The sequence below is a fragment of the Phoca vitulina genome, unplaced genomic scaffold, assembly GCF_004348235.1.
Source record: "Phoca vitulina isolate PV1807 unplaced genomic scaffold, GSC_HSeal_1.0 scaffold33, whole genome shotgun sequence".
Lineage (NCBI taxonomy): Eukaryota > Metazoa > Chordata > Mammalia > Carnivora > Phocidae > Phoca > Phoca vitulina.
In genome coordinates, this window is record NW_022589736.1 from 20,158,694 (window position 1) to 20,182,250 (window position 23,557).

Below are 23,557 nucleotides of genomic sequence, written 5' to 3' on the forward strand. Positions count from 1 at the left end.
ATACGCCAATGGATAATGTGTGCACAACACAATCAGAATATTTATACACTGCTGGGAGGTATGGAAATTGATGCAATGACTTTGGAAAATAGTTTAGCTTTTTCTAGTAAAGTTGACATACAGTTCTCCATTCTCTCTGACTAAGCAATTCCACTCCTAGAAACATCAGGGGAAATGGATGAAATAAAACCTCAAACAGAATCAGCTAAAAAAAAAAAACAACCCACTGATGATAGAATGGCTAAATAATATATATGATCACATAGTTAAATCTTACACAGCGGTCAAAATAAGTGAACTGCAAGAGCATAATTAACATGGATGGGTGAATGCACATTGCTGAGGAAATAAATCAAGTTGCCAAAAGTAACATAGAGAATGAGTCATCCAATTTCAAATTTAAATGGTTTATTTATTTAAAAAGGACCTATGTGGTGTTCCATCTGTATAGTCACTGTTCTAAGAAGTTCACGTCAACTCATTTAATCAAATAATGAACTAATAGGCACTTAGAAGGTCATCTGGCATATATGCAAATGAGGAAAATGATAAAAGCAAATGAAAACAGAGGTGCCTGGGTCACTCAGTCAGCTAAGCATCCAGCTCTTGATTTTGGCTCAGGTCATGATCTCCGGGTTGTGAGATTGAGCCTCATGTTGGGCTCCATGCTCAGTGCGGAGTCTGCTTGTCTCTCTACTTCTGCTTCCCACACTGCCCCCCGCCCCCCGCCATGTGTGCTCTCTATCTCTGAAAAATAAATAAATCTTTCAAAAAAAAGCAAATGAAAACAGGAATGAAAAACACAAGATCAGCGTACTGCTAACCTGGAGAGATGGCAATATGTGATCAGCAGGGAAACAGTGGAGGGTTCAAAGCTGTGAATTTTAATTTCATAAGCTAGATGGTAGATTTATGGCTATTCTTTTTATTACTGTTTAAACCAGGCATATGTTTTCTATCCATTCTTATATATGAGTAATACATTTCATAATCAAATATGGAATAAGTGAGAAAAATTTGACTTGCTCAATATATTAGTAGATCCAAAATCGGACATTCATACAAAGAAAATTGAATTTAGATTCTTATCACAGACAACAGATAACAAAGACCTAAATGTGAAGAGTAAAACTATCAAAATTGTGTGAAAATTATAGAAAAAAATATTGATAATATTAAATCAGGAACGAATTTTTTTTCCATTGCAGCTTTAAACCACAAACTGTAAATAACTGATAAATTGAAAGGCATTAAATTAGAAATTTTTATTTTGAAAGACACCATACAAAATGAAAAGACCTATCATAGATTAGTAGAACATATTTGTCACCGAGGTAAATGACAGAGGATTAGTATAGAGTATATGGGAAATAAACCATAAATTAATAAGAAAAAACAAAGAATTCAATAGGAAAAAAGAACAGGGGATCTGAACAGTTAGTCAAAAGCTAGAGTAAGGTACCTGAGTAGCCCCTAAAATTAAAAAAAGTTCTCAATAATTAGGGAAATACAAGTTAAAATACAAAGGAATTATTTCAGACCCATGATACTGGCAAATATTTCTTACATTGGATAATGCCAAGTGTTAGCTGGATTCTGAGAATATGAGAAATGCACACATTTCTGAGTGGAAATGGGTAAAACCACTTTTGAAAACAACTACTTAAGTTGACTGATCACATACCCTATAACTGCAATTTCATTTCAAGGTGCTTTGTCTTGGAAATACGTTGGCATGTGTTCACAAAGAAATGTTCAAAGAGAAATGTACAGCAATGTGTATTATAGCACACTTTAATATTTTATAGTAAGGAAGGTATATTAAGGTCCTGCCCTGCTTGAGAAGAGATACAGACTATTCATACAATAAATATTTAACTGAGTACTCATTTAATTGAATGCCCTAAAGCAGTGAATACTATTCAGTGCTGGAAAGAAATGAACTGTCAAGCCATGAAATGACCTGGTGTAAACTTAAATGCGTATTATTAAGGGGAAGAAGCTGATCTGAAAAGGTAACATATTATATGATTCCAACTATATGACACTCTGTGAAAGGGAACACTTTAAAGACAGTAAAATGATCCACGGTTGCCAGGGACTCAGGCAAAGGGGGATGGCAAGGCAGAGCATGAAGGATTTTTAGTGCAGTGAAACCACTCTGTATGACACTCTAATGGTGGAAGCATCATTGTACATTTGTTAAAACCCATAGTGAGTAAAACCCCAAGAGTGAATCCTAATGTCAACTGTGGAAAAGTAACAACGATTGCTGAGTTTGCAAGGAGGGCCTGAGCATGCATACCTGTTCTCTTAGTTTCTTTCTTTCTTTCTTTCTTTCTTTTTTTTTTTTTTTTTTTTGAGCTAGTTCGCTGAAGGAAGCAGGAGATCTGCTTAACTTCTTGCTGTAGTTCACAATGGGAGGCTTCCATACAAGGAGAGCTGGAAGTTTCCAGCATAGATTGTAACTTAGAGAGGCTGTTTCTTTCTGAGTTTTATGCTTTAAAAGACCACTTGTCTAGAGATGTAGATCATTGTCAATTTCATCCATAAAATGTTGATATTTTGATTTATCTCCTATATGCTTCATTCTTAGCTCTTAATTACTTCAAAACTTGAGCTGAGAAACAAGGTAGTACTTACTGGACTTTCCTCAAATTCCCAATAGCACCTAAATCCCCAGTCCTCTAGATATTGGATGTTTAATATTGCTCAGGTCTCTGCTCTTTCCTCCACACTCTTTTGCTTTGGTTTATTAGTTGCCTGGAATTAAAGTAAAAGCTTAGCTGTTCTCTTCCATGCCAGAACCACCTGCAAATCATTCTTCACACTAATGCCAGAAAAGTATTTCTTAAAGTGGAAATTGTATAGTTTGGCATTTCTCCACCGCTTTTTATATTTATTTCAAACTCCTAAATTGGTCCCAGTTAGCTCTTTATGATGTGCTAATTGTCTCCCAACCAGTTCCACATCTAGTGACTTTATCACACACATTCTTACTCTGTCACAAGATGTTCTCTATGCCAAATTCTCACAGCATTCCAAAAACAATGGGCCAGTATATTTCTCTGCCTTCACACAAATCTTTGCTCATTGCCCAAAAGGACCTTATACCCATTTCCATCTTGCCAGCAACTCCTCATCTTTTAAAGCTAAAAACTTGGGATGTGTGGGTGGCTCAGTTGATTAAGCATCTGACTTTGGCCCAGGTCATGATCTCAGGGTCCTGGGATAGAGCCCTTTGTGGGGCTCTGTGCTCATCAGGGAGTCTGCTTCTCCCACTCCTTCTGCCCCTCCCCATGCTTGTGCATACACTCTCTCTCTTTCTCCCTCATATAAATAAATAAAATCTTTTTAAAAAATAAAGCTAAAAGCTGAAGACATTACTTTTCCAGGAAGTATTCCCTGCCTCCCATCTAATGTATGCTTTTCATGTGCTCTCCATATGCTGTACAGTCTTCCAGTTGTCCATCTGTTCATTCACTCATCCATCCATCCATCCATCCATCCGTCTTTCCATCTGTCTATTCAGTCATTTCTAAGTGATGATAGTGTGCTCACCATGTATCATGTTCTGTGAATTATGCTCTGAATGCAGGAGTGAAAGGATAGGTGTCATTCTTGCCTCCATGGTGTTATACTCTTTCTCATAAATGTATCCTATGGAACTGTAATGAAAGATTTACCTGAGTGCCTTATCCACTACTCAGTGAATTATTTTACAGCAGTGATGGCATATTTGGCTTTCAATCTGTTGTACCTACCATGTCCATGACACGGGGTGTTATTAATAAATGTTGCTTGAATAACTTACTGTATAAATTAGCTTCTATAAATTTCTTCTAAGCTCTGTAATTTCAGAAATTATTATCTTAATTATATAAATACTTCCAGATGAATCTCTGTCTTGCAACCTTGAATATGTGAGGGCTGGTGAAACAAGGATTGAGGAGTTGCTGGATTAATTGTTACAATGGAAGAGCAAAGTTTATTTACCTAGTGGACTAGAAGGTTTAACCAGACCTTAACTCTGATTCCTAATGCCAGTATCTGGGACTCCCTTGATTCCCAGTGATCCTAGCCCTGTCCTTAAGCCTCCCATTTATTCAGTGAGTTCTGAACAGTTTTTCAGTAATTTCTATCTGCACCTTCATCTATTTATATCCAGTTATTTGTTGTTGCTAAGACCGAGGACTCCAACTTATATGCTTACATAAAATTCAGCATATTACCAAAGACTGCCAAATATTCTTTATAATATTCAATGTAAGACATACTAAGAAAAGCTTATTGTGTAAAATCTTAAGTGGAAAATTACTGAATTATGCCTGTATGTTATCTCTTATCAAGGTACTTTGCCAGTGGACCTCCCAACTCCACCAGAAATGTCAGCTCCAGTAACATTACCCCCACACAACTGTATAGACGATGAATTTGTTTGCAAGTCTGATGGTCACTGTGTTGAAAAAATCCAGACATGTGATTTTAGATATGACTGTCCTGACCAGTCAGATGAATCATTCTGCGGTAGGTGAATTCCTATTTTGTATTAAACATAGCATAAAACAGATAAGACAATACTAGTATAATTTTTAAGTAGCATGGCCTCGTGTCCTAGTTAGAAATTTTCAACTTGACTTAGAGCAGGTTCTTAACATAAAAGTTGTTTGTATAGAAAATTATAGTGGAAGAATCAGCATGCATTCTTCTATGATGCTCAACAAGAGGCAAGTGTTTTTAAATTGAAGTTTTGGATTCAAAACACTTGTTTCGTGGACTTTACTTGACTCTGGGACTATAATTGACTCGCTCTTTTATATACCCCCCTGTTTGGCTCTATTCTACTCCTCACACTCATGAAATAGGAATGTTTAAAGTGGAAGTATTACTCTCAAATTAGATGAATTTGTTCAAATTTTGCCAGTGCCAAAATAGAAAGATGAATACTACGTTAAATATGTAGAATTCATAAGAACCAATGCTAATATAGATGGGCCCTTCCTCACCTGTGTCCCTATTGAAAGATGGTTTTTACTTTTTGGCATCTGCCAATCTATGGCTTTTAAGGCAAATTTTTAATTTAGAAGTGAACGTCTCAACTGGAGATACAGTCTTAGAGGAGAAAAATTGATCTGTGTCTGTATGGGCAAAGCACAAGGTCAGAAGGAGTGAACACTTTTGCTATTTTTTCCCCTTCCCCACTATTTATTGGATGGTATATGAATTTCCTATACTATAATATTTCTCAAGTGTCTGGATGATATGAAGGGTTCAGACCACGCAGATAATAGAGTGTAGTGAAACTCTCTTCTGTCTTCTGTCAGCATTATGTAGAAATTCCAAAACTTGAAAAGTCAAATAAGGTTCATATTTATTTTAACTTAGAAAAAGAAATGCTTCTTAGTGTACAAATACACAATAAATTAACTAACTTAGCTAGACCCCAAAACTCATAAAATCAAAGCTAACTCACTCTGTGGATGAGACGAGATAGTAATTACCTCACATTGGCTAAGGATACATACGGTGCGTTGCAGATGGGAGATAATATAATGGAAAGTGTTGTGGTATTCAAACTTCCTCGTGGGAAGGCCAAATCCTGTTATGATCATACATAAGTTGTTGTATTTCTGAAAGTTTACACAGAATTGAGTTAATTACACCTAATGAGTATCTTTAGTGAATACTGACTTTCTTCTTTTTTCAACTTTGCAATTTTAGTTACGTCATTTATGGTGGAGTGGGCAATTTTGATACAGTTCTTGAAATGTCCTGAATGAACATCTCCCATGAAATTATTATTTTAAAATCATGGGTTATTAATTTACTATGAATACACATGAACTGAATTATTACTCTGAACAAATTATGTGATCTTTCTTCCTCCATCTTTTTGTAAGATGAACTATTATATAATAAATCTGCCTGTTATCTATGGTCTTACATTTTCTAATGCTTTTTATTGTATGAGGAACATAACACGAGAGCTACCCTCTTAACAAATTTTTAAGTGCACAATATATTATTGTTGACTCTGGGTACAATGTTGTACAGCAGATCTTCGAGCTCATTCATCTTGCTTGACTAGAACTTTATGCCCTCTAATTTCAAAAAAAATCTATGATTCTTTTCTTTTTTAATGATATGAAGAAGAGAATCCTATTGAATTTTAAATCTCCGGGGGGTGAGGGATGAGGTAACTGGGCGATGGGCATTAAGGACCCTGGGTATTATATGCAACTGATGACTCACTAAACTTTACCTCTGAAACAAATTAAAAAAAGAAAACAATTTTAAATCTCTTCACAAGATAAATATAATTATATGATCACTATTAATGTCAGAGATTAAATGACACACTTGAATGTTATGATTAAAAATCACTTTTTTTTTTTTGATGGAGTGTTTTCTTCTCAAACTTTACATTAAATCATGAACTTGAGTTTCTAAAAGATGGTGATGGTTTTCCAACATTGCTTATGCCATTTAAAAGCTGGAGTCTTCTACAGTCTACATAGGAACAGTGGAGAATTTAAGACAGACACATGGACACGTTCAGAGAGAGAGGAAGAAAGATCATTTCACACACAGCCTAGGTATTTCACAAATCACTGGACATGTAATTTCATATGATATTAGGATACAGTCATTACAAGAATATTGAAAACTTTCAAGGAAAATACTATTGATTTGAACTTAAGTAGTTTGGAATTTGAACTAACCCCTTCAAAGGCTGAGCTGAAGTTTAGCTTTGTCAAAAGAACAGACTCACCAGAAGTTGGTAAGCAATGTCAGTGTTATGTGAGAAGAGACTGGCAATGCCTAGATTGCTATTTGAGGACCTAATTAAAATCTCACCTCCTTTTCAGAACAAATTCTTTAGTATATGCATTTATTTCCATTTATAGCTATTGTAGATATTTCAGTATAGTACACGTAGATTTCTTTAAAACTCTTCTAGTGATAATACAAATCATTTGTCTAATTATTTTCATTATGCTTAAAAGATAATTGAAAAAAAGAAACCCAGCAGTAAGAAAGTGCTTGATATAGGTAGAAATTGCCATTTATTGACACTTTTTTTTTTAAGATTTATTTATTTATTTGACAGAGAGAGACACAGTGAGAGAAGGAACACAAGCAGGGGAAGTCGGAGAGGGAGAAGCAGGCTTCCCGTTGAGCACGGAGCCCAATGCAGGGCTCGATCCCAGGACCCTGGGATCATGACCTGAGCCAAAGGCAGACACTTAATGACTGAGCCACCCAGGTGCCCCTATTGACACATTTATTGTGATTAGCTCATCTTGTCTTTGTTCTACTCTATTCAAGCTACGAAAGTTTGCAGCTTTGAAGAAGGAAGCCTGTGTCAATGGTACCAGCCAATCCTAGAAAACCTAATTCAAGATTCGAATACTTTCAGATGGGGACTTGGTAATGGAATCAGTATTCATCATGGGGAAGAAAATCACAGGCCATTGGTGGATCATACAACGTAAGTGACCACATACTTTGAACATGTCTCTTAGGAACTGTGTGTTAAGCAGTTCTCAAATTACTGCCACACCATCTTACCCTAAGCCAATGAATGATGAACTTATAGACTAAATGGGCTAAATGTACTCTTTCATATAGAACTGAGAAGAAAAATACAGCTATTCAGTTAAAAAAGCTGTGAATGGGGGCGCTCAGTCGGTTAAGTGTCTGTCTTCAGCTCAGGTCATGATCCTGGAGTCCCAGAATCGAGCCCCACATTGGGCTCCCTGCTTAGCAGAGAGTCTGCTTCTCCCTTTCTCTCTCTGCCTCTCACCCCACTTGAATCTGCCCCTCCCTCTGCTCCTTAACCCCACTTGTGCTTTCTCCCAAAATAAATAAATAAAATCCTAAAAAAAAAAAAAAAAGGAAAAGCTGGGGCGCCTGGGTGGCTCCGTTGGTTAAGCGTCTGCCTTTGGCTCAGGTCACGGTCCCAGGGACCTGGGATTGAGCCCCGCATTGGGCTCCCTGCTCAGCAGGAAGCCTGCTTCTCCCTCTCTCACTCCCCCTGCTTGTGTTCCTTCTCTCACTGTGTGTCTCTCTCTCAAATAAATAAATAAGATCTTTTAAAAAAAAAAGGAAAAGCTGTGAATGCTCTTATAAAAGTCATAGAAACTAGAGAAAAGCGTAAGAAAAATAATTTGTAATATCACCACTCATTGAAAAACACTGTTATTATGTTGTTTTAAGATTATCTATTCAGGGACACCTGGCTGGCTCAGTCAGTAGAGCATGTGACTCTTGATCTCAGGGTCGTGAGTTCAAGCCCCATGTTGGGCTTGGCGCCTACTTAAAAAATTAAAAAAAAATTTTTTTAAAGAAATTAAAAAATAAAATTATCTATTCCTTCCTTCCCCCGCCCAAATCTTTTCTCTGTTTCCTCCTTTTCCAGCTCCTATTTCTCCTCACCCCTTTTTTCCTTCCTCTTCTAGTCTTTGATCTTCATTGTCATTTGTTTTGGTCTTTTCTTTCCAAGGCTTCATAACTTTCCCTGTTTTATAGGCCACAGATATGTTGAGTGCTTCCTTCTTATCAGATCCCATCCTTCATTCTTTCCTCTTAATTGTTTCATGGAAGTACTATTGAAGACAGCAAAGGGATCCCCATTTATATTACAGAGAATGTTTTCAAAACCTTTATGCCTTCACACCTCCCCTCATTTGAAGCTTCAAGAGCCCCCCTTCTATGGCTTCTGTTTCAAAGAAAACTGACAGTGGTGTGTCTACTGCCCGTCAGTCGTTGCCTTGGCCAACAAGACCTGGTACTCGAAGAGAGCCACAATATCTTCTGGGCTGACTTTTTTACTTTGGTTTTCTGATCTCTCTTTTGTTTTATTTTGTTAAAATGGTTCCAGTATTACCATCATTTGATTTCGATATTAGCAGTCATGTTGCCCAAAGTATGTAGAGTGGCAGATACGAATACCAAGTGTTTTGATCGCATTCAACAGTTGGCAGTTAATTTTGGAGATTTCAGTATACGAATTTTCCTTTGGCTGCTTCTGACTCCTAGAAAAGCAAAGAGTAATTTCAGAAAGTTTCTCTGGCACATCCAAACAAACCGCACTGCATTAATCATCTGTATTTCTATCAAGAAAAAGGCAGACTAGAATCTCCCTTCTATGTGATAAAGGTCTGAATAGAAACGTGGTAGCATATTATAAGCACAGTGATATAATTGGCTTTTAACTTCCTTGTCTCTCTCCTCGCCTTCTCTGCACCCCCCATAGACTGCACATTCTCTGAGTAATCACAGGGTCTGTGGCTTCCCTATTTATTGCATTATTTCTAAATGATTGATACATAAAAAGTCTCCATAATTATTTGTTGAATGAATTAGTTGATGATTAGGACCTGTATATTTGTGCTTTATAATTATAGGCTGCAAAGTAAAAAAAATTAAATTTTAAATAAGAATATTTATTTATTTGTTTATTTTAAAGATTTATTTATTCATTTGACAGAGTGCGCGCACAAGCAGGGGGAGTGGCAGGCAGAGGGAGAGGGAGAGGGAGAAGCAGACACCCCGCTGAACAGGGAGCCCGATGTGGGACTCGATCCCAGAACCCTGGGATCATGACCCGAGCGGACGGCAGATACTTAACTAACTGACTGAGCCACCCAGGCATCCCTAAATAAGAATATTTAAGAGTCAGATAATGTTTAATAGATGTGCTCTACATGACAATGAATCTGGAGAAGGGAGTGGTCCCTAAGCTTGCATCTCCCCTAGCCATCTTCCCCTCTCCTCTCTAGGCTCCTTCTGCAGCCAAGGAAGGTTTGACATTTTTACTTTGTCCTAAGAAATAGTTTTTATGCATCATATATCCATCCTATTCAGTGGCTTATAGCAAATCTCCAAGCTCCATTTTCCAAATTTTATTTTTTTATATTTAAAGGGAAGCTTTTTCTAACTTAGAAAATACTTTTCTCTCTCAGATGTGTGGCTCCAGAAATTTAAAGCCAGGTTTTTAAGCCCATTGTGTTTGAAATAGTTTACAAGACCCAATTTTGAAAATCAAAAAGCTCTGCACTAATTCTTTCTTCGTCTTCATATTCTGTGATCTCAATTCTCCTTAAGGCAAAGATGGGTTCAGGCTCAGGTTGGTGAAAATCATTCATAAACAAGCGCAAAAGAAAAAGAGCACATTTGTATATTTCAAAATATTGTCTCACTTCATATACTTAATGAAGCAATAAAAAGTCTAGAGAAGTCATGGTGGTGTGGGAATATGTAGGGAAGTTTTCATTGTGTAGTCAAATCTTAGATAACATCTTTTTTTTTTTAAAGATTTATTTATTTATTTTAGAGAGAGAGAATGGGGGGGCAGGGGACAGAGGGAGAGACAGAATCTCAAGCCGACTTGACGCCCAGTGCAGAGCCTGATACAGGGCTCAATCCCATGACCCTGAGATCCTGACCTGAGCCAAAACCAAGAGCCAGATACAACCGACTGTGCCCCCCACGCGCCCCTTAGATAACATCTTAATATGTGTGTTTCATCATGAAAATGTAGTAGTAAAAGCTAAAAGAAGTGATGTTCCAAGTGACATTCTACCATTTGGTCTTCACACTTTAATGGACTTGTAAGCCTTTCTACCTAAGTATCTGAAATGAACTTCGTGGCCCCAAAAAAAAGAGTTACATCTTTAGTTTTCACTTTGTTTGTGGAGAGTACAGCTGCTTTATTCAACACTTTGATATGACTTAGAAAAAGGTATCACTTCTTCTCGGGCTGGGGATGTGCAGGCATGGCCTTGGGACAGGGCTTGGTGAGTGGATTCTTTCTACACCCTGCTCAGCAAGGCCCAACTAAGGGCACCTAAGCATGATTTTTACCTAGGATTGAAATCAAGGCACATAGAAATCGATACTGTTCTCAGCTGTACTCCAGTGAAATAAAGTAAATGCTTTCAGTGTAAATATCATCAGTTGCAATTTGCATGTTCTTTTGAGATTGGAGTTGGGTGAAATTTCCATTTCCTTTAACTTACACAGTGACAGGGAACATTTAGTTGAAAAGTTATTTTTTTAGTGTTTTGGAAAAAGAAACATAATGTAGTAAAAAAGAAAAGAAAAAAAAACAGAAGAAAATTGAGTTTATATCCATTTGCATACCGGGTACTACTAGGGAACTTGGCAAAAACATTAGTCCTACTCAGTTGAGAATTTTTTTAATTGCTTAACATTGAATTAAGATATTTGGATCACCTGGCACCTGAGCTTTGAAGCTAATTCAAATTTAAATATGTTTAGAATATTGTAGATTTGGAATTGTTGTGTCATGACCTGATGGAAACCAAGAGTTAGATGCTCAACTGACTGAACTCCCCATTTGTAGTTTTATATGATCTCAGACTTCTCTGCTCTGACCTCCAGCATCAGTTTAATTAGCCTAGTCTTTTAGCTCAGGCAATTTTACCATAGCATGTAAGTTGGTTTATAGCTAAGTACCATAAATTTATAATGGTTTTTATCTCCTAGAAGGAGACTGTGTTTGATCCAACTTACTTATTTTTACTGCAAGAACCCAAGGAGAGCAAGGTTTTGAGTTCTTGGCCCTTAAATCAATTTTTCTTTTTTTTTTTTTTTTTACTAAATGCCCATTTATTGGTTAAATGAGGGTTAATATTAAGATTTATCTGGAGTATGAAATCATCCCCGCAGGCAAAATTAAGTTCTCCACACTTCATTGTTGATACGGAATGATGTCTAGGGGAATATGTATGCTTATTCTAGGTTAGTGGTTTCTAACTGTATTCATAGAAGCCTTAGAGAAGTTTCTCAAAATGGTGATCAAGGGCCACTGTCAATTTATATATACACAATATATTTAAATGCAGATTCTGAAACACTTGAATCAAAATCTCAAGGAGTACATCTGGCAATCTGTATTTTAGTGTAATTCCTAGAAGGTTCTAGGACCTCACCCCTAGAGGCCTCCATGGCAGGAAGTGGGGAAGGTATTGCTGAAAGAGGACGGCTTTCTCACTTCCTTTTTCCAGTTTTGGTCAGAGCAGATTGATTTTTCTCTAAATCTAGTGACTAATTACAAAAATAGTACAAAATGTTTCAGGACAAAGAAACGAAATTTTGTTCTAAGGTAATTGCATTTAAAAATAAAATGAAATTTGTGTCTTGAAAAATAACTGTTATATTTGAAAAATAGCATGTGAGAAATATCTTTACCCTCAGGGGGCACTGGGTGGTTCAGTCAGTTGAGTGTCTCACTCTTGGTTTCCACTCAGGTCATGATCTCGGGGACAGGATGAAGCCTGGGGTCGTGGGATGGACTCAGCCCAGAGTCTGCCTCTCCCTCTCCCTCCTGCTCACTCTCTCCCTCTTTGTCTCTCAAATAAATAAATAAAATCTTAAAAAAAAAAATATCTTTACCCTCAATTAATCTAGAAGACATGTAATTTCAAGGCACCCTCTACATTGCTCCATTCATTGTATAATACCCAACATTTTTTCTCAGACCTTTTTGCCTCTCTGGAAAAGACAGATACTTTAAAATACATTGGATTTTAGTTTGCTTACAGATTGTTGAGAAACTATTTGAATATGAACTATCTCATTAAAAATGCAGATTAGATAGAACACAGTTTCTTAAGTGTGTCGTTTGTAAAGTAGGAGTACTTTTTCTTAGATTTTTCTTTTTATTTCATAACACTAGTCATTGTCTTTCAGGTAGAAATGAGTTATAGCCCCCACTGTTGGAAATGCACCTCCTTCTTATGCATTTGTGGAGGCTTAACATCATTATAAACTAAAAGCCACATAAATAATGCAAACTGTCCCTGTGACACAACCTTGCATATCATCATGTATCTAAGTGCTGGATATAAATGTGGATAAAAGCTTCAGTAAAACTGAAAATATTTTAATGTTTTCTGCTCTGCAACAATAACAATTTCCAAAGCTTTAATCTCTTAGGCATTAAATACTAGAATTATTGCTTTCTCCAAGCCTTCTTTGGTAAGAATTAGATAAGCTAATATTTTATAAGCCAATTTAGATGCTTTAGCACTCTCTCAATATAATTTCTAAAAGATCCAGTTTTATAAATCTAGAATAATGGTTAAATACCAGGCTTTAGTAACACTTTTGCTGAAATAAAAATAAAAGTGCAAAGAGTCAAAATCTAAATTAACTGTAATAATTTTCTCTTAACTGTTGTAATACTTGTGGGAAGCGGCATTTCTGGCCATGTTGCCACAGGACTGAATATAGTTGGACCTTTAAAGCACAAGAAAAATTGCTTCTATTTACATTGTCCTTGAATTAAGCACCTATTCTTTATATTTGCATACATTAATAATTTGTGTTAATGAGCTGAATTAAATCATTTTAATTTTATTCCAGGGTATTTTAGCTTGGTAAGTGATTTTAAAAGTTAACTACCGTGGCTTAAAAACACGGAGTTTGGGGCGCCTGGGTGGCTCAGTCGGTTAAGCGTCTGCCTTCGGCTCAGGTCATGATCTCAGGATCCTGTGATCGAGTCCCACATCGGACTCCCTGCTCAGCAGAAAGCCTGCTTCTCTCTCTACTTCTCCTGCTCCCCCGATTGTGCTCTCTCTGTCAAATAAATAAATAAAACCTTAAAAAACAAAACAAAACAAAACATGGAGTTTAAGAAAAATCTTTGCTGAAAGTACTATTTGCAGACCATACCTAAAATAACAAATATACAATGATTAGGTGGTATATTTGCTATGCATGCTAAAGTTTTAATAATAAATTCATCATGCAGTGTATGATTTTATGTTGTTATCAAAGATCACTGTTTAATAAAATAATTTTATATTATGGTTATAACTGCATTCAGAAGTTAATTAAAAATTCATTTTCATTGTATCATTTTAAAATATGCTTTTCCTTTAACTATGTTAAAATGAAAAAAATGTAGTTTTATTCTATTTCCTGCGCAGAACTGTTATTGTTAGACAAGATCTAGAGGAAACATCGAAGAGCTTTATTGCCTGAAAGATGCGGAGGTAGCCTTGGTTAGGCACATAATTTGTTTTGTTAGGCATGTGTTTTTTGAGGCCCTAGAAAGAATAGAAAACTTAATCACACATGGAACCAGCATATGCATGAATAGATATGTAATGCTCAGGGGAAAGTGTTACTTGCTGAAACAGAGGTCCCCTGGGAGGCTCAGCTAACTTGTCAAGTCTTCAGGTCTGTCTTGGTTGTGTATGTGTCTTTAATAACACTTGAAGGCAGTCTTGGAGTCTCTATTTTTGGATGTTATTGGATAATACAAATGAACTAAGATAATACTATTGGTAAAGACCACATACTGACTCTCTTAAGAATTTCTTAACTTTTTAAATTTCTACAAAAATTCTTTCCTTTTACCACAAAAGGGAAAATTAATTTTTATTGTAGGAAAATATTTAAATATAGGTAGGAAAGATAAACCACATCAATGATAATTATACCACCATGATAAAAGCACACATGATAAAAGTGTGTGAATGTCTATGCCATCAACCACATCACTTTCAATTAATACAATAAATAAAAAGTCAACATTCTTTTCAGTTAATCTGCTTTTAATTTTATATACAATCTGTAAACAACTATTCACAATACTTTTAAAGGGCCAATAGTATTCCATTAAATGGATGTACCATGATTCACTAATTCAGTTCCTCACTATTAATTTGTGAGTTGCTTTTGACTATACACAAATTTAATCAGTCTTTACTGAACAATGTGTGCAAGGTTTGCACACATTGCAGATTATATCCGAAGAGTAAAAAAAAATAGAGTAGAATTTTTATCTTATCATTCATTTTTAACCATTTGATATATAAATTACTCTTCAAAAATGTACCTTTTTTGCAAGAAGTATATGACTATGTCTATTTTTCTTGTATGCTTGCCAAACACTATTTTTTTCACAGTTTCAATTTAAAAATATGGTTAAAGTAGCAGCTAATTTCTTCAATACTAATCAGGGTAATCAAGTTTGTGTGTATGTGTGCCTTGTCCATTTGTATTTCTCTGTATGTGTGTGTGTGTGTCTGTATTTCCTGTTTGTGCTCTTTGCTTGGTTTTCAGTAGGTAGTGCTTATTATTTTTCTTACTGACTTACACGATCTTTTAAAGCATTGAGGCATTTTTTTTTTATCTGTTATGAATGTTGCAAAGCTTTTCCCCAATTTTTATTGGCCTTTTATTAGTTTATACTGTTTTTACATTTCCGAATTTTCAGGTTGTGCATGGTATGTCTGCCACCTGTATCCTTTATGGTTTCTCTTTTTGTTATTTTTTCCAGAATGATATTTTTTCCTCAGGTTTATTGAGTTATAAATGACATATAACATTGTGTAAATTTAAGGTGTATAATGTGATTATATTGGGAAATGATTACTACAATAAGGTTAGTTAACACATACATCATGTCACAGCTACTGTTTTTAGGGTGTGTGGTGAGAACATTTAAGATCTACTCTCTTAGCAACTTCCAAATATACTGTACATTATTGTTAACTATAGTCACCATGCTGTATATTATATCCCTAGAAGTTATTTATCTTGTAGCCATTTCCCCCATCCCGCCGTCCCTCTCTTCCTGGTGAACACCATTTTACTATCTATTTTTATGAGTTTGGTTTTTATAAATACCATGTAAGTGAGCTCATATGGTATTTTTATCTTTCTCTGTCTGACTTATTTCACTTAGCATAATGCCTTCAGTATTCATCCATGTGGTCCCAAATGGCAAGATTTCTTCTTTTTATGGCTAAATAATATTCCTCTGTGTGTGCACAGTATGTGTGTGTGTGTTTGTGTATTACACACCATGCTTCCTTAATCCATTCATCTGTCAGTGGAGACTTAGGGTTCTTTACATATCTTAGCTATTGTGAATAATGCTGCAATGAACATAGGGGTGTACGTATCTCTTAGAGATACTAATTTCATTTCCTTTGGGTGTATACCCAGAAGTGGGATTGGTAGATCATATGGTGGGTCTGTTTTTAATTGTCTGAGAATCCTTCATACGGTTTTCATAATTACTCACCAATTTGCATTCCCACCAACAGGGAAGAAGGATTTCCTTTTCTCCACTTCCTTGCCAGCATATGTTACCTGTTGTCTTCTTGATGATAGTCATTCTAACAGTTGTGAGGTGATGTCTCCTTATGTTTTTGATTTGTGTTTCTCTGGTGATTAGTGATGTTAAGCACAATTTCATGTACCTCTTGGCAATGTGGATATCTTCTTTGGAAGAATGTCTATTCACATCCTTTGGCCCTTTTTAAATTGGATTATTTGGTGGGTTTTTTTTTTTTTTTTTTAAAATATTGAGTTGTAGAGTTCCTTAAATATTTTAGATCTTAACCCCTTATCAGACATATGGTCTGCAAATATTTTCTCCCATTCTTTAGATTGCCTTTTCATTTTGTTAGTAAATTATTTTGCTGTAAAGAAGATTTGTTAGTCTGATGTAGACCCACTTGCTTATTTTTGCTTTTGTTGCTTGTGCTTTTGGTGTCATATCCAAAAAATCATTACCAAGACCAACATCAAGGAGTTTTTACCCTATGTTTTTTTCCAGGAATTTTATTTTTTATTATATGTGGGCTTTATTATGTGGAGGTATGTTCCTTCTATACCCAGTTTTTAAAGAGTTTTTAGTCATGAAAGGATGTTGAATTTTGTCAAATGCTTTTATGCATCTATTACAAGAATCATGTGATTTTTATCCTTCATTAAATTAATATGTGTATCGTATTTATTGACTTGCATTTGTTGAGCCTGCTTTGTATCCCAGGGATAAATCCCACTTAATCATGGCATATAATCCTTTTACTGTGCTGTTAATTTGATTCATTTTAGTTTTTTGAGAATTTCTGCATTTATGTTTATCAGGGGTATTGGCCTACAGTTTTATTATCTTTCAGTGTCTGTATGGCTTTGTATCAGGATAGTGCTGGTTTCATAGAATGAATTTGGGAGTATTCCTTCCTCTTCAGTTTTTTTGGAAGGGTTTCAGAAGGATTGGCTTTAATTCTTTAAATTTACCAGTGTTTGGTCAAATCCATGAGTGAAACCATCTTGTCCTGGGCTTTTCCCTGCTGGGAGGCTTTTGATTACTGATTCAATTTCTTTACTCATTCTTAGTCGGTTCAGATATTCTGTTTCTTCTTGATTCATTCTTGGTAGGTTGCATGTTTCTAGGAATTTATCAATTTATTCCAGATTATTCAATTTGTTGATATATAATTGCTAGTAGTTTCTTCTGATATTTTGGAATTATGTTGTTTCAATTGTAATATCCCTCTTTCATTGATAATTTTATTCGTTTGAGTCTTCTCTCTTTTATTTTTTTCTTGGTTAGCCTAGTGAAAGGTTTGTGCATTTTGTTTCCTTTTTCAAAAAGTCAACCCTTAGTTTTTTGGTCTTTTGCTTTTTTTTTTTTTTCTATATTTCATTTATTTCTGCTCTAATCTTAATTATTTTTTTCTTTTGTTAACTTTGAATGTAGTTCAAGTTCCTTGACGTGTCAACTTGGATTGCTTATCTGAGATCTTTCTTTTTTTTTAATGTAGGTGTTTATAACTGTAAGCTTTCCTCTTAGAAGAGCTTTTAATGCATCTCATAAATTTTGTATCGAGATTTTTTTTAAATTTCTCCTTTGATTCATCATTTGTTCAGGATCATGTTTTGATTTCCATATATTTCTGAATTTCCTAACTTTCCTCCTGTTATTGGTATCTAGCTTCATACCATTGTGGTCAGAAAAGACATGTGATATAATTTTAATTTTCTGGAATTTGTTAAGACTTTTTTTGTAGCTGAACAAATGTTCTGTATGGACTTGAGAAGAATGTGTATTCTGCTGTTGGATGGAATGTTTCATATATGTCTGCTGTCTATTCGGTCTATAGTGTTCAAATATCACTATGTAGTGTTAACTCAAATAGCAATATATAATCATATAACATAGTCATATGTTATATAGAGTCATATATATATATTCAAATAACACTGTAGTGCTCTTTATTTTTTGATTTCTGAGTAATCCATCCATTATTGGGTGTGGAATATTAAAATCCCTCACTATTATTGTATTGTTTATTTCTCCATGTAGTTCTGTTATTATTTGCTTTATATATTTATATGTTCTAATGCTGAATGCATAAATATTTATAATTATTATATCACTTGTATCAATTATTCCCTTTATCATTATACAATGACCTTCTTTTTGTGTCTTTTGTGACTGCCACCCCTCCTCTCTTTTGGTTACCATTTGTATGGAATCTTTTCTATCCCTTCACTTCCAGCCTATGTGTGTCTTTAAAACTAAATCTCTGGTAGGCAGCATATAGTTGGATCTGGTTTCTCATTTTTTAACCATTCAGCTTCTCTAAGCCTTTGGATTGGAGAATTTCATCCACCTGTGTTTAAAGTAATTATTGATAAGTAGGGTCTTACTATTGCCATTTTGTTAATTGTTTTCTCACTGTTTTGTAGCTCCTTTATTCTGTTCTTTATCTCTTGTTGTCTTTTTGTGATTTGATGACTCTTTGTGGTGGTGTGCTTTGATTCTTCTATGTCAGTATTTTGTTTATCTACTACAGGTTTTTCTTTTGTTGTTGCCATAAGGCTTACATAAACTATCTTACAGTTTCAGCATTCTCTTTGAAGCCAATAATAGTTCACTTTGGGGCTCGGATGGGTCAGATGGAAGTAACTGTGGGCAGGAGGGGCTTGCTATTAGGGTCTCTAATGAGGGGAGGCTCCTGTCTGTTCTCTGAGAGGGGAGTGCTTCTGGCTGAGCTCTGTGGTCAGGCGAGCCTGCTGACTCTGCTTGGCATTCAAAGCTTGGCTGGCTCCCTCACTGGGTGGCTGTTGGTTTGGCTCCATGGTCAGGTGGAGCCGCTAGCTGGACTCAGCATTCATCTCTGGTTGGCTGGGGTCACAGGCTGTGTTCCCTGGCAGAGTGGTGCTACTGGTTGGACTCTGAGTTTGGGTGGGGCTGCAGGCTGGGGCTGCAATTGGGCCTGGTTGGGTGAGGATGCAGGCTGTGCTCCCCATCCAGATGTGCCTCTGGCATGACTCAGCATTCAGATAAGGCCTCTTTAGGATTAGGTAGAACCTCAGGCTATGCTCAGCAGTCAGTCAGGGCCGTGGGCTGGGTTCATTCCAGCGCTGGACAGGGCCATTGGTTATGCTCTATGTCCTGGCAGTACTGTATGTTGAGCTTCAAGGCTGCCCATGGGCACTATTCAGGTGTCCTGGTTAGGCTCAACAGTTGGACAGAGCTACTGGCTTGGCTCCCTGTCTGGGTGGGGTCGTAGCCTGGGCTGTGGGACCTCCCAGGGCTCACTGATTAGGCTCCCTGTCTGGGTGGGGCAGAAGCAGTGTTCAGCATTGGGTTGGGTTGCTGACTTCCTTCCCTGTGTGGGTGGGCTATAGAATGGGCTCTGTCTTTAGGGCCCTTTGGGTGGGGACCCAGACCCAAACCTAGCCAGTTGAGCTCCCTGGCCAGAGAGAGTCATCATCTGTAATGTTCTGTAAATGGGAAGAGCCACTGGTTAAGATCTCTGCTCAGGTACTTCCACCAACAGGACCATAGCTCACCATGATCCCTGCATTAGTTGCTATGAACTCCTTTTCCCTCTCCGTCTCTGATACCTGGACGTCTGACCCCACTTATTTCTCCAGTGATCCCTGTGAGATGAGACCTAAGTGGGCATCCTTAGAAGCACCTGTACCACTGGGGAAGCTGGATGCCCACCTTGGGCTCATTTTCACACTGGGGAAACCAGAGGTTCCTGGGGGTACATCTTGGTGCCATACTGTGCTGGCTTTGGGAAGGGGTGATTGGGTCAAAGTGAAACTGCACCTTTTACCCTTCAAATGCATTTTGTCTTTTTTTTAATGAGCCAAGGGTGTACTTCAGCCTCACTCCTGGTTCTGGGATGCCTTGTTTATAGATACTTGCTCATTGGTCTTTCTCTGAGGGGACTGAACAGAAACCATTTTTCCTGCCATCTTGCTGACATCACTCCATCTTTTATGCTTAGAAAGGCCTTCTATATCCATGTTCATATAAAATTCTATATCCATGTGAAGTCCCCCCTCTGGCACCTTCTATATCCATGTATTTCCTACTGTATGTCAGTAGTTTCAGCATTTCACAATTATGTCCTTAATTCATTTGACAACTTATTTTGGTAAATGTTATGAGGAAAAAACACCTCTTTTTCCTTAATAACTAATCAGTTTAACACCTTTTAATACAGGCATGCCTTGCTTCACACATATTTTGTTTTTTTACAAATTGAAGGTTTGTGGCAACCCTGCACTGAGCAAGTCTCTTGGTGCCATTTTTTTTTCCAGCAGCATTTCTCACTTCTTGTCTCTTTGTCACCTTTGATAATTCTTGCAGTATTTCAAACTTTTTCATTATTACTTGATTTGTTATGTGGATCTATGATCAGTGATTACAGCTCACTGGAAGCTCACATGATGGTTAACATTTTTAGTCATGAAGTTATTTTAAATTTAAGGTATATACACTGTGGGGTTTTTTTTGACATAATGCTGTTGCACACTTAATAAACTACAATATTGTGTAAACAATTCTTTTGGTTTACTTTATTGAAATATTTGCTTCATTTTGGTGGTCTGGAACTGAGCCACAATATCTCTAAGGTGTGCCTATAAATGCAGTCTGGCTTGATTTACTATACTTTGTCACTGAAAGATGTATAGCCCTAGGTAGCAAAATCCACATCCTGATCCTGGTGTCTTTCTGTTACTAGCACTTAATGATGTCCATGTTGAGTAGAATCAGTCAAAGCCAAGGCTCTCTCTGTCACATGTAGCCAGAGATCTGCTTTTATGTTGCCCCTTCATTAAACTCTGCACCTGCTTACAGCTGTACACCCAGCAATGAATGCGTGTGACTACATTCATCCAACTTACCTTACTAGTTTGCTGTGACATGGGAATCTCTCCCTTCAGAAACAACTGGCTGTTTCCATCTTTCAGAATTAGCCCTGCCAGGTTCAAGAACCAACTTTTCTTTTAATATAACAACTAAAGGGAGCTAACATAAGTATTTAGGGTGACTCTTGGCCTATGTCTTCTGTGATACTTCTCTAATTCTAATTTGATGCCTTGTTTTTGAAGAGTATTCCCAGCCTCTGGGTACCCCATTTCCTTCAGGTTTGGGTTATTTGATTTTTCTATCCAAGCTACTACAGACTTGGAAGTAATGCCCTTGGACCCGGGTCTGTGGCCATCACTCTAATTCCTACTGAGATTGATTCTGATGTGGGAACCAGAGGATTTGCCGACAGGTGGCTGCGTAGAACAGAGTTTCAGTTCTTGTGTTAGTTTCCAGTGCCTGCTGTAACAAATTATCACAAACTTGGTGGCTTTAAACAACAGAAATCAATTTTTCCCAGTTTCAGAGGCCAAAAGTCTGAAATAAGTATCACTGGGCCAAAATCAACATATTGGCAGGGTACTCCCCCTCTGGTTGCTGCCGGGATTGCTTGGTTTATGGTCACTTCCCTCCATTTTCTGCCTCCATGGTCACATTGCCTCTTCCTCTAATGTCTTGTCAAATTTCTCTGCCTCACTTTTGTAAAGACATTTGTGATTGCATTAAGAGTTCCTCCATTAATCCAGGATAATTGCTCCATCTCAAGATTGTTAATTTAACTGCATAGGCTTTGTTATATAAGATATCAGGTTTTACAGGTTCCAGGGTTTGGGACCTGATATCTTTGGGGGCCATTATTTAACTTACTGTAGTGAACAAGTGAAATCAAATAACACTAGGTTTAGCCCCAGAGCCAGCATTCATTAACTGTGTGGAAATAGGTGATGGGGCAGACTTTCTGCGTTTTAGTTTCTTCATCTGAAAAAAATGGGCAAAAGACTACTATCTCATATAGTTATTGTCAGCTACAAGTAAGAAAATGCATGCAAAATAAAAACAATGATCAAAATACATGTCTCATAATGCAACATTAAATGTTAATTCTTACGTTATGATAGAAGATTGGAAGGATACGTTGGATCAAATTGTAGGGAGCCATCTATACTACACTGAGGAGTTTAATATTGGCAGGGGTGGGGGGCAGTTGGGGCATACAGGAATCATTTAGGTTCTTCATACAAATGAATCAGAAGATAATAGAAGGGCGTTGAAATTAATTCTGGTATCTGTAGACAGGATTGAGAAAAGAAGGAAGAGGGAAGAAAATGAAGTTATTGAGGGGGGGTTATTAACATGAACTGAAGAGAAACAGTATTTCTGGAAAGTAAAGACCTTATACGTCTTCCCCAGGCCACAAGTTTCAGGAAGGTAGAAGCAATGCCATTATTTTTACCTATATGATGAACGACTGCCACTCCAGAGTACTAAAGAATTTTCTGTTTGTACCATACCTTCACCCCCAGTACATTATAGATTACTATCAACTGTAATGGGAAGGGGATGGGTCTCTAAAACGGAATAAAGAAATTCACAAAAGTAAAGGGTGCTACTTAGGAAAGATGGAAACAAGTTGTGTAGGTAAAGAAGTAAAATTAGCTTTTGCTTCTGAGGTTGGCATCATACCTGATGGCATGGAAGACCGTGTGAAAAAATACTATGGGCAAAATTGTCTAGAAAATAACACTACTGATACCCCAAAGCAAAGCCATTGTTTTAAATTCTAGGGGCACTGAGTATTTATATCAGAGTTATATTAGATGAGAATCTTGACTAGAAGTTGCTGGGAAAGTGGAGAATGTATTTTGCTGTGCTCAAGATGCCAAGAAGGAGATGGTACCATTTAAGCTTTAGAATGTTAAGTAAGCTCTATCTGCAAGTGGAGAGCAGGGGTGGTTGAGACGGAAAGAGAGAACTTTCTTCCTGACTTTAGTTATAATTTATTTTAGTGATATACTGTATGGTTGTCCTTATTTTACAGATATTTGGCATTAATTCCAATAATTGAGTTTTCTGCATATATCCATGTGGGTTTATTTTCCTTCTACTAGATTGCAAGTCTCATTAAGAATCCAGTGGCCTTAATATTTTCCCTTTCCTGTCTTTCTTAAATATCAGCACTAAGAAAAGGGCTTTGAAAATGCTTTTGAGTCTACGTTATAAAGCGGCTTCCTAAAATTTAGCCAAATGCATCTTTTATTATAATCTGCATTCTTAGATAATTTTATTCTAATGGAAACATTTCTTCCCCTGCGCCTGCTTGATTTTGTTCTTTCAATTTGACATTTTAATCTTCATTATAAACATTATTAATTTAGTTTAATATCTTCAGTCACCAAGGAGTACCATAAAAGTGGGTTTTTAAACTTCTGTCCATTTAGAAGAAACTCACTGAATTGAATTTCAACTTTTCTGGAGATTTTGAGATACTGAAATAAATTGAACAAAAATTAACAAAGTCTCCATGAGGCTTAGTATAAAAAAATACATGGTGAACTCTAATAGAGCACTAAAGGAAGCTCTGTTATCTCCTCCATTTGTTGTGTA

The 23,557-nt window shown here is 36.6% G+C and overlaps 1 protein-coding gene across 1 annotated transcript in view; it reads left to right on the forward strand.

Annotated features, from left to right (window-relative positions):
* The window catches only part of MALRD1 (MAM and LDL receptor class A domain containing 1), an 803,589-nt gene that overhangs the window by 268,756 nt on the left and 511,276 nt on the right, over positions 1-23,557 (forward strand). The window contains exons 21-22 of the mRNA XM_032425534.1: positions 4,351-4,527; positions 7,330-7,492. Coding sequence (XP_032281425.1) covers positions 4,351-4,527; positions 7,330-7,492 — 340 coding nt within the window. The remainder of the gene's footprint in view (positions 1-4,350; positions 4,528-7,329; positions 7,493-23,557) is intronic.